We start from the raw sequence: 16,960 nt of genomic DNA, 5'->3' as shown, positions 1-16,960 counted from the left end.
AGCAGAAAACTGCAGATGCTAGAAATGTGAAATCCTTTTCCATGGTCTTCGATAACAATCAGCACGGGAGCACCTCAAGGCTGCATGATCAGACCCCTGCTGTACTCACTCTATACTCATGACTGCATAGCCGGTCATAGTGCGAACTCCATCATCAAGTTCGCTGACGACACCACTGTTGTGGGATGTATCACTGATGGAGATGAGTCAGAGTATAGAAGTGAGATCAACCGTTTGACCAAATGGTGCCAGCACAATAACCTGGCTCTCAACACCAGTAAAACCAAGGAACTGATTGTGAACTTTGGAAGGGGTAGGATGCGGACCCATAGTCCCGTCTATATAAACGGGTCGATGGTGGAGAGGGTCAAGGGCTTCAAATTCCTGGGCGTGCATATCTCTGAAGATCTCTCCTGGTCCGAGAACACTGATGTAATTATAAAGAAGGCACATCAACGCCTCCACTTCCTGAGAAGATTACGGAGAGTCGGTATGTCAAGGAGGACTCTCTCGAACATCTACAGGTGCACAGTAGAGAGCATGCTGACCGGTTGCATAATGGCTTGGTTCAGCAACTTGAGCGCCCAGGAGCGGAAAAGACTACAAAAAGTAGTAAGCACTGCCCAGTCCATCATCGGCTCTGACCTCCCTCCCATCGAGGGGATCTATCGCAGTCGCTGTCTCAAAAAGGCTGCCATCATCATCAAGGATCCACACCATCTTGGCCACTCACTCATCTCCCCGCTGCCTTCAGGTAGAAGGTACAGGTGCCTGAAATCTGCAACATCCAGGTTCAGGAATAGCTGCTTCCCCATACCCATCAGGCTATTAAACTCAACTCAAACAAAACTCTGAGCATTAATAGCCCATTGCACTTTATCTGATTATTTATGTGTGTGTATATATATATATATTCAATGGTATATGGTCACACTGATCTGTTCTGTATTTATTTATGCCCACTATATTCTGTTGTGCTGAAGCAAAGCAAGAATTTCATTGTCCTATCTGGGACACGTGACAATAAACTCTCTTGAATCTTGAATCTCCCCTCCTTTTTGAAATTGAATTCTCCTGCTTCAGTGATTTGCCTATTATATTGCTATTGTAATAGTGGCTTACGTCTGCAATATTTACCAGGACACACCTTAAAGGAAGTTGCCTCTGGCAAATTTATTTCATCTGTGAAGTGAAAGTTTCCACCTTATAATTATGGTGTGTGGTTAGAGTGTTTCATAATGAATTAATTGCATTTTACGAGGTTAATGTTTCATCCAGAGTTCCGTGTGGACTGGGCATATATTCCCCTTTGATATGTGGGGAAAGTACCTTGTTAATGAACGATATACTGTTGGGCTGCTATAAATATATAAGGAAATAATGGATCTAACTAGCAATCACAGAGTGGGGTGCAATAACAATGGTTAGATCACAGCTTTGTGGAAGTCTGAGGAAGGGTCTCGACGTGAAACGTCACCCATTCCTTCTCTCCAGAGATGCTGCCTGGCCCACTGGGTTACTCCAGCATTTTGTTTCTACCCAATCCTTTTCTCCAGAGATGTTGTCTGACCCGCTGAGTTACTCCAGCTTTTTGTGTCACGTCTCTGTGGAATTGAGTTGTGTGCATTGTACTTCAGGTCACATGTGCAACATTGACGTACTCCCTGCATTGGACATGCATGTGTGATAATATCCCCCTGCACACATGTTGCCAGGAGCATTTAGTCCATGTCATTCTAAAGCTTTTCTTTAGCCAGAGGGTGGTGAACGTGTGAAATTCATGACCACGGACGGCCGTGGAGGCCAAATCATTGGGCATTTGTAGAGTGGAAATTGACATGTTTTGATTAGTAAGAGCGCGAGGGAACGCACACGGTCACGGGGAGAACATAAAAACTCCGTACAGACAGTACCCGTAATCAGGATCGAACCCGGGTCTCTGGTGCTGTAAGGAGGCAACTCTACCGCTGCACCACTGTGCCACAGTACACAATTCTGTGTCACTGAGCCGAAAAATTCGCAGGAAAATCGCTTGCACATCTAATTTTACTGAAACTGACCCATTGCTCACCAATCAGTGGCACAGTGGCACAGCTGGTGGGGCTGCTCCCTCACAGCACCTGAAACCCAGGATCGATCCTGACCTTGACTACTGTCGGTGTGGAGTTTGCACGTTCTCCCTGTAAATTTTCTCTGGGTGCTCTTGGTTTCCTCTCTCATCCAAAAGATGTGCAGGTTTGCAGTTTAATTGTCCTCTGTGAATTGCCCCTCGTGTGTAGGGAGTGGATGCAAAAGTAGGATAACATAGAACTACTGTGAACACATGATCGGTGGTCGGCAGGAACTCGGTGGGCCGAATGGCCTGCTTCCATGTTGTATATTTCGATACAATTCAACTCCTTCATTGAGCGTCATTAAGGTGACATCAATTTGAATATTCAATGAGGTGCCAAATGAAAAATATAATTTTAAATTAATGCAAATTCCAAAACAAACTCATGAAATGAGCACAGAATCCTTTTGTTGAGAAATTTGTAGTATAGCTTGGAAATCTAATTTCTTGTTCAGTTATTTTAAATAAGTTGCAGTGTACATATTTTGGTGTATGGTTCAGCTGATGATTGGGCTGCATGCTGTGAGCCTGATTCAAGATCTAAATGTCACCTCCTGCAGATGTTAAATTGTTAAATTGGCCGTGGGGCACTGGCAGACTTGCACAGCCTTTCAAACCACCCAATTACACACGCACAAGATACATGTTGTCTGTGTCGTAAGATTAAAGGAAATAAGTCAGACGTGCCATTTGATACCTGTACGTTGAATCGGGTAGCAGATCTTAATCTGACCCCTTTCCTTTGATTGCTGACAAAGCAAAACATTTTTGTACATTTTTTTCAAAATTTTAAGTAGGCATATTTTAGTGTTGATTTTTAAGAATGTGTAGGAAGGAACTATAGATGCTGGTTTAAACCGAAGATAGACACAAAAAAAAGCTGGAATACCTCAGCGGGTCAGGCGCTGAAGAAGGGCCGTGACCCAAAACGTTACTTATTCCTTCTCTCCAGGGTTGCTGCCTGACCCGTCGATTTACTCCAGCTTTTTGTGCCTATCTTTGATTTTTAAGAAGGTTTTTTTATTATTGATGTTTTTTAATTTCAATAAGCAAAGCAGACTTGAGCCTGCTGGAAAGGGTTCCAAAACTACACTCAAATGTGGAATTAGTTAAATGATATTTGGAGCATTTACTAAACCTTGAGCCAAGTAGTGCAGTATGCAGGAGCACACTGTGTACTTGCGTTTTGACTTGACTAAATGAAGCTAAATAGCAAGTTGCGTCCTTTACATCGGCGAGACCAAACGTAGACGAGGCGACCGTTTCGGCAAACACTTGGGCTCGGTCCGCCGAGGCCTGCCAGGTCTCCCGGTTGCGAACCAGTTTAACTCTCCTTCCCATTCCCATACTGACCTTTCCGTCCTGGCCTTCCCCCATTGCCCGAGTGAGACCATAGGCAAACTGGAGGAACAGCACCTTACATTTCCCTTGGATAGCTTACAACCCAACATTAGGAACACTGAAATGTCCAATCTTAATCAACAACCCACCCATCACCCCCACTTTTCCCCCCTTTTCTTTGCCCTACCCAGGTACGCACCCATTTCTCTACTTTCCCTACTTACCCCCTTCCCTTTTCTCCCCCTCCGTGTCCATTTCCACCTATATCCCTTCCTCTAGCTTCACATTTCACTTCTCTTCTCGGCTTATTCAGTCGCCTTTATCCGCCCATCTGTCAATAAAAACTCCTCACAATTGTATCCACCTATCACTTGCCTAACTTTGTGTCCCCTCCTTTCCAGTTTTCTTCCCCCCCCCTACCAGTTCCCTTTCTCCCTCCCCCCCTACCCCCCACTTTTCCAGCTTTCTCCCCTCCCCCCTCTTTTCCAGCTTTCTCCCCCCCCCCCTACTTTTCCAGTTTTCTCCCCCCCTCTTTTCCAGCTTTCTCTCACCCCCCCCCCTACAAACGGTCTGAAGAAGCATATTCTCAGCAACTTTCTGTGTAGAATTCCACAAGTCCACCTCTTAGTGGTGAAATTCTCCTCGTCCTCGTCCTAAGAGTCTTACTCCATATCCTAAAGGGCCTATCCCACTTGGGCGATTTTTTTGGCGCCTGTCATCGTGGGTCACTGAAAAACTGGCAACTGGACCCCCCCTACGACAATGTCTACAACAACTTACCCCCTGGTCGACAGCAAGCTATTGACAACCAACGACCCATAGGACGTCTACCTACCACACCTACGACAACCTATGTCCACCCGGACAAGCTACAACAAGGTGACAATTCAGTCGCTGGTACCTGTCGCCGGTTGACGCCAATGAAATTCGCCAATGGAATTCGCCGAAAGCCGTAGGGAGTCGCCAATGGAACTCGCCAAAATCAGCACCGGCGACAACCTACGTCACCCTAGCGACAGCACCACGTCAGGCTATGACCGTTGGCGTCAAACCCATGGGCGCCGACTGTCGCCAAAAGGTTTTGAACATTTCAAATCCAGCGGCGACCAGAAAAAAGGTACGACTCTTTGGGCGACTGAGGAGCCCATACAGGCGACACCCCGGCGACCATGTGGCAACAGCCTAGTTTCCTGTAGTCGCTTAAAAAACCTGGGACAGGGGCATTAGACTGTGGACCCCCCCCCCTTTCCCCACTTTATACTAGACTCTGCCAATCCTAGCCAAGAGGACACCCACTCTGCATGCAGTCTGCCTGGGCTTGCCATAATTTTGTACAGCAGATTTTGAGGTCAAAGTGAAATCAAACAAGCGCTGTCACCTGGGAACCGGGTGATCTGCCATTTATAAGTGAAGAGAAATTGGGACTTTGTGATTTTGTTAACAAAAATTCTGGGGGTTTCAAATTTAAAAACTCTGCTAACCTGGAAGTAAGCTTAATATTTTTAACATAATGGTCCTTTTTGATATTTTTCTTAACAGTATAGTTGGATTGATTTTCATTACCCAATCCGTGAAACTAATCCTTCCTGCAAATTTAGATGAGCGATGATTAATGGAGATTAAATATCACGCATTTAGATATTGGTAAAGCATGTTTGCCCACAAACATGGGGCAAGTAAAAATTTAATTTGATCCTGTTTATATCCAGTGAATGTGACAAATAAATACTCTTGCAATCGGTTCCCGAATTACGTTCAGTCTCTGAATTTACAATGTGGTCTGGGATTTCCAATTTAAATATCAGAGTTGGCGTCCACGTGTTTCATGTCCATTTAACCTCGTTTCTCTCAAGTTACACCTAAGCTAGGTCTGACTGTGACATAGCACACGTTGATCTATTAAAACCAGCTCGATGTCCTAAGCAGGATTGCGGGGGGTGGGGGGAGAATTTCCTGCACTCCCCGTTCTCTCTATGCATGGTTTGTTCTCCGGTTCGCTCCGCAGCACAAAGTGGTTGGAGTAAAGCCGGGAAGAGAGGGGGAGGAGAAAGGAGGGTGTGTTCAACACGCTATCAGTCTCAGCCAACAGCAAGTGATCCCAGCTGTGGGCTGTTGATGGAATGTGCTGTAGCAACTCAAGGTTACATTCGGTCAAACACGATGCCTGAGGTCCGATATGCACAGTATGGGCAGATTTAGAGGCATATTCTCTGTATGACCACAGTGTAGTGATTCTAATTCTTTTTTTTAAGTCACTTTTTATCTATCTGCAAAAGGGTTTTTGGATTTGGGGCTTTGCTATATTGGCCCCCTGAGTGAAGACATTTCTCATAATCTCGGTCGTAAATGTCTTACCCCACATCCTGTAGCAGCCGTCTTTTCCCCGCACCCCCATCCTAGCCAAGGAAAACCACCTACCCACTTCCAGTACGCTGAGCCTTATCAGAATCTACTAGATGTTATCGTTTGATGTGAATGCATCTGTGTACACGTAGAATGGGACTTCAATTTTGACAGATAATTTCACCGTGCCTTGTCATTTGTGACAATAAAGTATTCCAATTGGGAGCCTGACTCTTGTCATTGTCAACAGGAGGGTTTAGGATTTAGTTTCCAAAAGCACAACTTTTTTTTTAAGTGAGACAATGCAACAGAACAGAAAAGTACTTGCAGCCGAGCAAAGGAGGGGACTTGGAAAGAACTAACGTGTGCAAAAGCAAACTTTTATGACTGCATCTGATTTTAATCATTCCAATACAACTTAATTTATATTCGAAACCGGCTGAGAGAGCATTACACACTGCAAGAGTTTTATTGGTTTGACTGTAGTGTTTTGTTCAGCAATTACTTGCAAAGAGTCATCACCTTTTTAGTAGCAGAATACACAAGCCATGTGGCGATAGACGACAATACACGTGTGAAGGGAAATAAATGCAGTTTAATCAAACTGAGTAAGGTGGGAGGCCAGAGGGGAATTGGTTATTCAAATATTGGTTTAAAAATCATTGTAAGTGAACCAATAAAAACGGAAAAAGGTTCTGCAGTACAAAGAACGGGCCATCAATGCTGGTGCCCACCACATCCTTGTACTGACAGAGAGCACATCCACAGCATCAATGCTCAACAGCTCTCTCCTTCCACACATTGGCAGATTGATCTCCATGGTGTAGGAAGGAACTGCACTGCTGGTTTAAACCGAAGATAGACACAAAACGTTGGAGTAATTCAGCGGGTCAGACAGCATCTCTGGAGAAAAGGAACAGACGACGTCTCGTGTCCGAAGAAGTGTCCTGACCCGAAACGTCACCCATTCCTTTTCCCCAGAGATGGTGTCTGACCATCTGAGTTACTCCAGCTTTTGGTGTCAATCTTCATCTCCATGGTATCAGGAAAAGCAGACGTCTTCAGCAAAGTGGTGACCTTTGAATTCCCTCACACAGAACACATGCACGCTCTTACATATCCATGGACTTTAGCAAAGCCTTTGACAAGATCCTGCATATAACCATATAACAATTACAGCACGGAAACAGGCCATCTCGACCCTTCTAGTCCGTGCCGAACACGTATTCTCCCCTAGTCCCATATACCTGCGCTCAGACCATAACCCTCCATTCCTTTCCCGTCCATATAACTATCCAATTTATTTTTAAATGATAAAAACGAACCTGCCTCCACCACCTTCCCTGGAAGCTCATTCCACACAGCCACCACTCTCTGAGTAAAGAAGTTCCCCCTCATGTTACCCCTAAACTTCTGTCCCTTAATTCTCAAGTCATGTCCCCTTGTTTGAATCTTCCCTACTCTCAGTGGGAAAAGCTTATCCACGTCAACTCTGTCTATCCCTCTCATCATTTTAAAGACCTCTATCAAGTCCCCCCTTAACCTGTGCTCCAAAGAATAAAGACCTAACTTGTTCAACCTTTCTCTGTAATTTAGTTGCTGAAACCCAGGCAACATTCTAGTAAATCTCCTCTGTACTCTCTCTATTTTGTTGACATCCTTCCTATAATTAGGCGACCAAAATTGTACCCCATACTCCAGAATTGGCCTCACCAATGCCTTCATGGTGGCCATTTCTTGGAGGTTGGAGCATATGGGATTCGGGTTGAGTTAGCCAATTCAATACAAAATTGTCTCCGGGGAAGTAGTCGGAGGCTGTTATTCAGATCACAAGCCTGTGACCAGTGATGTGCCACAGGGATCAGTGGGGGTGGGGGGGCCCCATTGTTGTTTATCATCTATATTTAAGTTTTGGATGAAAATGTCGTTAACATGATTAGTAAGTTTGTCGATGATGCCCACATTGGTGATGTAGTGGACGGTGAAAGAGGGTTGCACAAGGATCCAGATAAGCTGGGGAAGTGGGCCAAGAAATGGCAAGTGGTATTTAACTCTGACCAGTGCGAGATGTTACATTTTCAAAAGTAATGCCAAGGTAGGACTTGCACAGAAAATGGTCGGGCCTTAGAAAGAGTTGCAGAATAGAGAGATCTGGGGGGTGCAGATACATGGTTTACTGAAAGGGATGACGTGGTTAGGGTTGCGTTTGTTCACGCTTGCCTTCATCGGTCAGGGCTTATGAGAACAGCATTTGGGACGTCATGTTACAATTGTACAGGTTGTTGATGAAACCATGCTTGGAGTGCTGTGTGCATTTCTGCTCGCCCAGCTGGAGGAAGGATGCCATTAAGCTGGGCAGGGTGCAGAGGAAATTCATGAAGATGTTACTGGGGCTGGAGGGCTTGAGTTTTCAGGAGTTGGGGCTGTTTTCACTTGTGTGTAGCAGGTTGGTATAGGAGGTTAGGGGTGCTCTTATAGAGGTACATACAATCATGAGGGTGTCCACATGAATGAATTAATACTTTATTGTCACATGTGAAAATTCACAATGAAATCCTTTGCTTGCATTGCCAAGGTATGCAAACGTCTCCACGTAAGGGGGCTGACAAAGTATTTTCCCAGGTGAGGGGAATCTAAAACTAGAGGCCATAGATTTAAGCCTAGAGTGGAAGGATTTAAAAGGAACATGGGGGGGCAATTTTTTTTCACACCATGTGCCTGGAGGCAACATTTATCACACAGGATTGTGCAGCTATGTTTAACAAGTTGCTAGAGGAAGCGATAGGTACAATTACAACATTTAAAAGATGCATGGACAAGTAGGCGTATAGGTTTGGAACAATATGGGCCAAATGCAGGCAAGTGGGATCAGCTTGATCAGCACGGATGTGTTGGGCCGAAGGGCCTGTTTCCCTGCTGGGTTCCTCTATGAGCCTAAGAGCAGAACAACATCCAAAATCTCTGTCGATATACATAGGAAGCCAATGTTTTCCCCAATCTTGTTTGTTGCTCTTCCTCTGCCCTTCAAGTAAGTATCCATTTTCCTTCTGAATATCACAGTTGAATCTGCCATTTCACATCGCCAATGCAGGATCTAGAAACTTATTGTGTGTGCTTTAAGGTTTTCTTGTGTAACTTTAGTTTTTTTGCTTAATCACCAAAGGAAGTAAATGTAAATCATGTTCTCACAAAAGTAGAATTTGACACCAGAGTTAATAGTGTAGGAAGAGTTTCCTTGGGTCAAAATCGCATCCCTCTTTCTGAAGAAGGGTTTCGGCCCGAAACGTCGCCTATTTCCTTCGCTCCATAGATGCTGCTGCACCCGCTGAGTTTCTCCAGCACTTTTGTCTACCTCCCTCTTTCAATGCTTGGGACAGGTGTCTCGGGGGAGGGGAAGTAATACCCCAGGCCTGTGATACAATGAACGAACGAACTATCAGTCCATGGAAAACTATGTGCAAAATGGGATGTTATTCGCACTTTTTAAGATGCAACTGGGCCTCTAGAACGTGCCTCGTTTTATTGTGTATGTAGAACTTTTGAGAATTATGCAGTGTAGAAAGAGGCGCCTCCCAACATCAAACTCTTTCAGCATAAAACTGATCCCCCACCCTCCCCTGATACCGTTCAAATGTTCCCTCAATGTTAATCCAGTTCCTTTGAAAAGTTGAAATTGCTTTCACCGCCCTGGCAGACAATAATCGGAAGACAGAGACGCAGTCTGTAGTTCAGCCAATTTGCAAAGCACCGGGAGGGATGAGGCTCCTCAGGAATAATAATTCTCCTTTCGAGATGCCCGTTATGGGACACCGCACATTTAAATTGCACTGTGAAATGTCGTTTACTTCAGGTTAACTTGTTGGCTTCTGTGCTGCAAATTATTGCTTTCAGTTTAATGCTATTTAAAAAAAATATCAAGTGCCATTTATAGCCAATTCATTGATGTAGCTGGGCTGTATCGGTGGGGGTTCTGGTTTTATCCCTTTGTCTGGTTTTGCTCTCCCTTGAGGTGAATGGAGTATGATGTAAAGCAGACTGCAATAGCAGCAGTATGCCCGGTTGAGTCCGTTTTTTGATGATTAGGTGAGACTAAAATGTCTCTCGTTGTGCCGTTTTTAATCAAGACGCATTCTAGAATATAAAGCTGGGTGGATTTAAAGAATGCATTTTTTGCTGCCTTATTACCACCCTTGACTCATTTGTAAATATCTGAAGATGGATTTAATTTTTTAAGCATTGTGCAGAGCTGGTGTTAACCCCGAGGTAATAAAAAGGAAGCGCAGATGCTGGTTTATACCGAAGATAGGCACAAAACGCTGGAGTAACTCAATGGGTCAGGCAGCATCTCTAGAGAAAATAGATAGGCGACGTTATGGGTTGGGACGATTATAGTGAAACAGTGTGGAAACGCGCCCTTCGGCCTATCTCGCCCACACCGGCCCACAATGTCCCAGCTACACTAGCCCCACTTGCCTTCCCTTGGTCCATATCCCTCCAAACCTGTCCTATCCATGTACCGAGAAGGGTCCCGGCCCAAGACATAATCTATTTATTAACTCTATGGTGTCTGCCATTGGTAACAAGTAAAGTGTTAGTAGTGAGTGTGTGTTTATTTTCCTAAAGGGCGGTGATTTATTTTCATTCTCACCACCGCAAAAACAAATGCAGCCTTTTTGAGCTCTGTGTTGGCAACAAAGTGATGGCCACCAGCCCAGCTGGTGCAGGGAATGCTCTCTCCCTTCGCTTGCAGCCACACACTCACTTTGCACTCCAGTCCTTATTTGGTAAAAGTGGGATACTTGGGATTTGGGAACAAGTTGCCCGTACTTGGCCTTGATTCATCGCTAATGGTGGACCAAAAAAACCAGGGCTGCTTCCAATCCATGCTGCCTGTATTTTCATTTTGTGCCAACGTAAATTATTCTTGATGTGAAAAATGCTTAAGAATCTATTTGTAAAACAAAATGATATTTACTTGTGCAGTATCTGTGGTGTGGGAAGTAGAGTCATTGTTTCAGATTGATGACCTTTCGTGAGAATGCTACATTCTACTGGAAGTCCAACCATTTTAGCACTTCTCTCACTTTTGGTCATGTTTCTTGCCATGACCTTGTCGGTAGTGCCAGTTTTGTGTTGCGGGATGTGTTGGAAGACCTGTGTGTCATTGCTGACTTCTAGGACAGGGTCGAAAACAGTGTGCAGAGACAAGCATCAGGCTTGGTATGATTCATAAAGCTTTCAATGGTATCTTTTAGGTATGTTGATTGTCTTGCCTCTAGAAAGAATTTAATGTCTGAAATTATGAATGATACGACCACCTGAGACTTCAATGCAACAATGGGACCATTCCATTGGGTGGAGGGGGGGGGGGGGTGCCTTCACCACTATCTGTGCTCCAACTTCAGGGATATCTCCCACCCACCCAAATCTCCCTCTATTCATCAACATTCTCTGGGGCCCAGCCATTTACTGTGCATGTCCTCCCCTTAGCTGAGCTTCCAAAATGCAACACATCGTACTTGTCGGGATGAGATTCCACCGGGCACAGCTCAAATCTCAGTCGCACCTAATCTAACCAGGGTAATGTTTCTCATAGAAGAGCCAGCATGTACATAGTTCAAGTCCACGTGCACTCTGGTTTCTGCTGAATATCCTGGTGGAGGCTGCAACAGTGCAGCATGTGGAGGAACTCTGCCAACCACACCTCCTGGATTCCCCTCTGTAGATCTGTAGGGAAAGACGACTTGTGTTATGACAGTGACATCAACGAGGCAAAATTAAGTCCGCTTTTTTTAGATGAAAGTTTACCAGTTAAAATGTTGTGCATTTTTTTTGGGTTTAACAGTTGGTTTTTACAATTAATGTTCTCAGATGCTTCCTCTGTCCTATTGGTCACACACAGTGTGGTGCAGAATGTTTCAAACACAGTTGCCCCCTTGTTACAACATAAGTAGACCGATGCTGCATTCTTCATCTTTGGAATGCATTGGATTCAAAAGTAATAAGCCATCACTATGTGGCGTGCAGTTAACTCTGAATTCATGTCCTAGCACAGTCTAAATTGTTTTGTAGATCTGTACAAGCTGGTCAGAAGGGTATAGGAATTCTACGAGATGTGGGCAAAAGTTAGTTCATTTTCCAAATCTGTTGTCTGACTTTGTATCTTGATCGGTGTTTGGCTCCCAGCTCCATGGACATCAATCTGAGCAATCATTCAAGATCTTTTTCATTCAGTGGGTAGTGGGTGTATGGAACAGGCTGCCAGATGAAGTTATTTAGGCAGATGCTATAAACAGCATTTAAGTCAGTTGGACAGGTAGGTGGATTGGAAAGGTTTAGAGGGATATGGGCCAAACACTGGCAAATGGGACTCGCTTAGATAGGGCATCTTGGTCGGCATGGACGAGTCGGGCCGAAGGGCCAGTTTCCATGCTGTGTGACTATGACTCTAACTTGCTGTGATCTACTGGGTAAAAATATTAACCCTATTTAGTGCTGGAATAGGCATGACAATCGAGGTTATGAGTCACACTTGGTGAAAATTAGCTCACTTCAGCTGGGCCTACTGTTACACTGCAACTGGCTGCTTAATCGCTGCTGAAACGCAGCGTGTTTGGCATTCCATTGTGGGCTGGTACATGGAGCGTTATTTATGGACAAAGTGCTCGGTGACAAATGGTAACTTGGACACGGTAGCTCAGATCTACTTTAGGGAGGAGGAAGTGAATGGGTGGAAACATTTTCAAATGGGGAGGGGTGGTGCGGGGGGGGCAAGATTTCCAAATACAAATTTCAAATGTTTGAATTCTTAACATTTAATTGAATTCCTCATAATTGTTATTGGTGCCTCTCACACATTTAGATGTTAATGTGGAACATTATTGCCCACAGAATGTGCTGTGTCTGCCAATGCATTTAGCCTGAGGTTACTTGAATAGCTCTGACCATGTGGAAATGGGCTGTGTGGAAATACAGGTGTTCCCCAGGCTGCAAGCACTTGATCTAAGAACTGACAACCGAGCCTTTGAGATAACCGGTGCGGTCTATTCGCCCGCTGCTGTGTGGCAGTTTGGTGCACTTCTGCATTGTGGAAACTTGGCCGTGGTGATATCTGAACGGTTTGGTTAAACGCACTCATTTAATTACACGCTGCCCTTGGTTGGCCTATGGTTTTTATTTAAATATATTGCCGGGTGGCTACATTTCCGACTTGTAAACTGTTCAGAAACGCAAACCTGACCTAACCTGGGGAGGACCTGCAGTAACAAAACCTGAAACTAGAATTGCCTTGAGCAATTGTTTCATAATCGCCATATGCATCATTTGCTGTATGACGTGTGCGTGTGTGAGATGCCTCTTTACAGAAATTTAGCTGCTCTGCCACAAATCTGACTTAAGTACTTGTTGAGTGTCCTCTTGACCCTTGTCTGACAATTGTGACCAGTGGAATTCATAGCCACTGGCGGCTGTAGAGGCCAAGTCAATGGATATTTTTAAGGCGGAGATTGACAGATTCTTGATTAGTAAGGGGATTATGAGGAGAAGGCAGGAAACTGTGGTACTTCTTCTTCTTGCGTATGGCGTGCACAGCCTAAAGTTGTAGGACAACTTGTTCTATTTGATCTTATTTGATTGTGCTACTAGGTTGATTGCATTGGTCGAAACAGGGCGGACCACGTGGAGGTTGCAATCTCCCACCCCAAACTGGGGTTGAGACGGAAAGATAAATCAGTCATGGTTGACTGGTGGAGTAAACTTGATGGGCTGAATGGCCTAATTCTGCTCCTAGAACTTATGAACCATCGTTACAGAGAGTAATGAGACAAGCATGGCAGTATAGCTGGTTTGCGTAATTCATTGTAAAAGCACAACATGGAACTTGGGCCGGCAATGGGAAATATTAGCTCAATAGAACAAACAGAAGATTAAGTTGCACATTAAGCTAAATTAAAAAGTTGTTTTTCCTGTTTTTGCTTCCAGGATAATTTGCTCGACACCGTTTGCAGTAGCCACTTACTTTCTCCTGTGGTATGTACCAGATGGAAATCTATCCGAGGTTGGAAAAATCTTTTGGTACTTGATCTTCTACTGCTTGTTTCAGACGATGCAAACAGTAAGTACTTCATAAGGGAGGTCGCTATTACCCATGTGATTCAAGGGGTTGTCCCACTTGGGTGTCATTTGCACGTCTCGAAGGTGACGCGCGAAGATTTTGTGAACCCCAAAATCCTGGGGCGCCGCGCGCTACAGCCGTCACTGCCTACGCCTCCACGCCTCACCAAGCGCCATGCGCGCATAATGCATGCCATGCGCTCATCACGTGCACGTCATGACGCGTAAATGATGACACGTAAATGACGCGCAAAAAGACCCCCAAGTGGGACAGGCCCTACAGTGACACATGGAACTAAATTTTAATTCAATAAGAATGATCCCAGTTCCTCGGTTACTGGGCTAGCACAAGGTTTATTTTTTGAACTGTGGTGTATGCTGCTGCACGTATCTCAGCTTTCATCCAGAAAGGTCACTCAGCCCTTAGTGGTGTCTGTTATTTTGGGGAGTAAGGGGGATGGGGCGACAGGCAGGATGGCTGATGCCATATTTAGGGTTTTGCTTTCAGCGTTTACGAAGCTGAAACTGATCCAGTCTAAGCCACGATCAGCTCCAGAGATATTCCATTGCCAATGCCAGGAATACCAGTCTGCTTCTGAAAATTCAGTACCTGCCGCACCATAATTTGCGACCAAGATGCGTCTATAGACTTTTTTCCCCCACCTGCTTGACTTGGCTGACCATGTATTATCTTTGGGTTGGTGCTGTCTACCTTTTGGGGGAAATGACATCTATTTTTATGGGTAAACATGAGACTCAATGCTTCTACTGTGTGAATAATGTTTCCTATTATTCCAGAGTGAGAAAGCAACAAGGTCCAGATGGTGAAGAAGCTGGTGTATTAGACCCTCTTCTCCAGAAATGGATCTGTTTACATAGGTTAGCCGCATTGGTTCAATTTGTAGAAACTGCCCAGCACTGCTATAACGGCAAGTAGCAGTAAAGGCAGGTACAATCGCTACGTTTAAGAAACATTTAGACAGGTACATGGATAGAACAGGTTTAGAAGAATACGGGCCAAACATAGGCAGGTGGGACTACTGTTAACATAGAAAGATAGGAAATACATGCAGGAGGAGGCCATTTGGCCCTTCAAGCCAGCACTGCCATTCATTGTGATCATGGCTGATCATCCATAATCAGTAACCCGTGCCTGCCTTCTCCCTTGATTCCGCTAGCCCCTAGAGCTCTATTTAACTCTCTTTTAAATTCATCCAGTAAATTGGCCTCTACTGCCTTCTGTGGCAGAGAATTCCACAAATTCACAACTCTCTAGGTGCAAATGTTTTTTTTCTCATCTCAGTTTTAAATGGCCTCCACTTTATTCTTAGACTATGGCACCTGGTTCTGGACTCACCCAACATTGGGAACATTTTTCCTGCATCTAGCTTGTCCAGTCCTTTTATAATTTTATACGTTTCGATAAGATCCCCTCTCATTCTTCTAAATTCCAGTGAATACAAGACCAGTCTTTCAAATCTTTCCTCATATGACATTCCCGCCATCCCGGGGATTAATATCGTGGGATGGAGGGAATGGCCGGGGATTAATTGCACTTCACTGCCTCAATAGCAAGGATGTCCTTCCTCAAATTAGGAGACTAAAAACTGCACACAAGTGTTGGTGCCTGTTCCAGCTCTCAAATTTTGGTTCGTCTTTTGCTCCAACTAATTTCAGATGTAGAATCGATACTTCATTGGGTTCTCAGTTTGGTATTTAATAGTGCTCCACTGACTAATGATACCAGCTCAGCAGCTTGCAGTTTCCATCACATCACTCCTTCTATAGTGTGATACTAAACATGTTGTCCAAGACCCATGGGCACTCGTTAGAAAGACCAATAAAGTGTAGCACCAGCAGAAACGTTCAACATTCTATTAAAACTTGCAATGTTATGCCGTGTATGTTGCATGTTTAGTATATTACGGTTATGTGTACCGAGGTACAGTGACAAGCTTTTGTTTGCATGCTATCTAGTTGGAGAAAAGACCATGCATGAATACAACAAACAGTTCACGGATAAAGGGGTATTCCGTGCAAGGTTTAACCCTGAAGTTCGCTAATGCCCCTGTCCCACTTAGGAAACCTGAACGGAAACCTCTGGAGACTTTGCGCCCCACCCAAGGTTTCTGTGCGGTTCCCGGAGGTTGCAGGTGGTTGCCGGAAGTTGCAGGTGGTGGAAGCAGGTAGGGAGACTGACAAAAACCTCCGGGAACCGCACGGAAACCTTGGGTGGGGCACGAAGTCTCCAGAGGTTTCCGTTCAGGTTTCCTAAGTGGGACAGGGGCATAAAGGTCCGATTAAAGATTGTTCAAGGGTCTCCAATGTGGTACGCAGTAGGTCAGCACCACTCTCCAGCTGATGCAGAAAGTTCTTATCAATTAATTCTGAACAGTGAATCAAGATTGTTCAGGTCATTTTTGATTCTCCTCATTGTCACTTACAATATCATAACACCTTGGATTAAGTCATCTTTTACAAATGCTGCAGATTAAAGTATTTTTTTGATTTTAATATATTTGTTTTACAACTACATGGCCCTCTGGTTTTATTTTCCTTCAGTTCTTCATTATTCCTCTTGGATTTTAGATGCTGTGTTGCGACGTCAACATGCAGATGATAAAATTCACTGATTGTACATAAAGCTTGTGTTTGCAAATAAATTATTCCATTTTGGTCCTAGTGCTTCCACGTTCCCTACTCTGCGCTTACAATGTTCATAAGCACAGACCAGAAGGAGAGGGACTCTGCAACTGCCTATCGTGAGTAAGCCTTGTTTTGCTGTGGTTTTTAGTTGATGTTAGCTTTTCTGAGAAGAGCCTGATTCATTGGAGCATTTGCTTTTGACAGCAGCTATTAATACCCAAAAAAAACAAATTATGAATCATTGAACCATTGCGGCATAGATGGTAGGAATTTATCGCATTGAATCCAGTCTGACTTATGGTAAGAGAGTCTGTCTAGCCTCCAGCACCTTTGCTGAATATTCTTCCTAATTCCTTTATGAGAAACACCATTTTAATCTATTCAAGAAGGAACTGCAGATGCAGG

The 16,960-nt window shown here is 44.4% G+C and overlaps 1 protein-coding gene and 1 long non-coding RNA gene across 3 annotated transcripts in view; both read left to right on the top strand.

Moving 5' to 3' along the window:
* mfsd2a (major facilitator superfamily domain containing 2A) overlaps window positions 1–16,960 on the top strand; it is a 59,985-nt gene that overhangs the window by 14,994 nt on the left and 28,031 nt on the right. For both annotated transcript variants that reach the window (XM_033045139.1, XM_033045141.1), the window contains exons 4-5: window positions 13,778–13,910; window positions 16,593–16,671. In XM_033045139.1, the coding sequence (XP_032901030.1) occupies window positions 13,778–13,910; window positions 16,593–16,671 (212 nt within the window). The remainder of the gene's footprint in view (window positions 1–13,777; window positions 13,911–16,592; window positions 16,672–16,960) is intronic.
* Window positions 1,740–13,341, top strand: LOC116988441. Its single transcript, XR_004415937.1, has 3 exons — window positions 1,740–1,769; window positions 2,095–2,097; window positions 13,242–13,341. It is a non-coding gene; the product is annotated as an uncharacterized LOC116988441 (long non-coding RNA).

This window comes from Amblyraja radiata, chromosome 27 (assembly GCF_010909765.2).
Source record: "Amblyraja radiata isolate CabotCenter1 chromosome 27, sAmbRad1.1.pri, whole genome shotgun sequence".
NCBI lineage: Eukaryota > Metazoa > Chordata > Chondrichthyes > Rajiformes > Rajidae > Amblyraja > Amblyraja radiata.
This window is presented reverse-complemented; position numbering and strand designations above follow the sequence as displayed.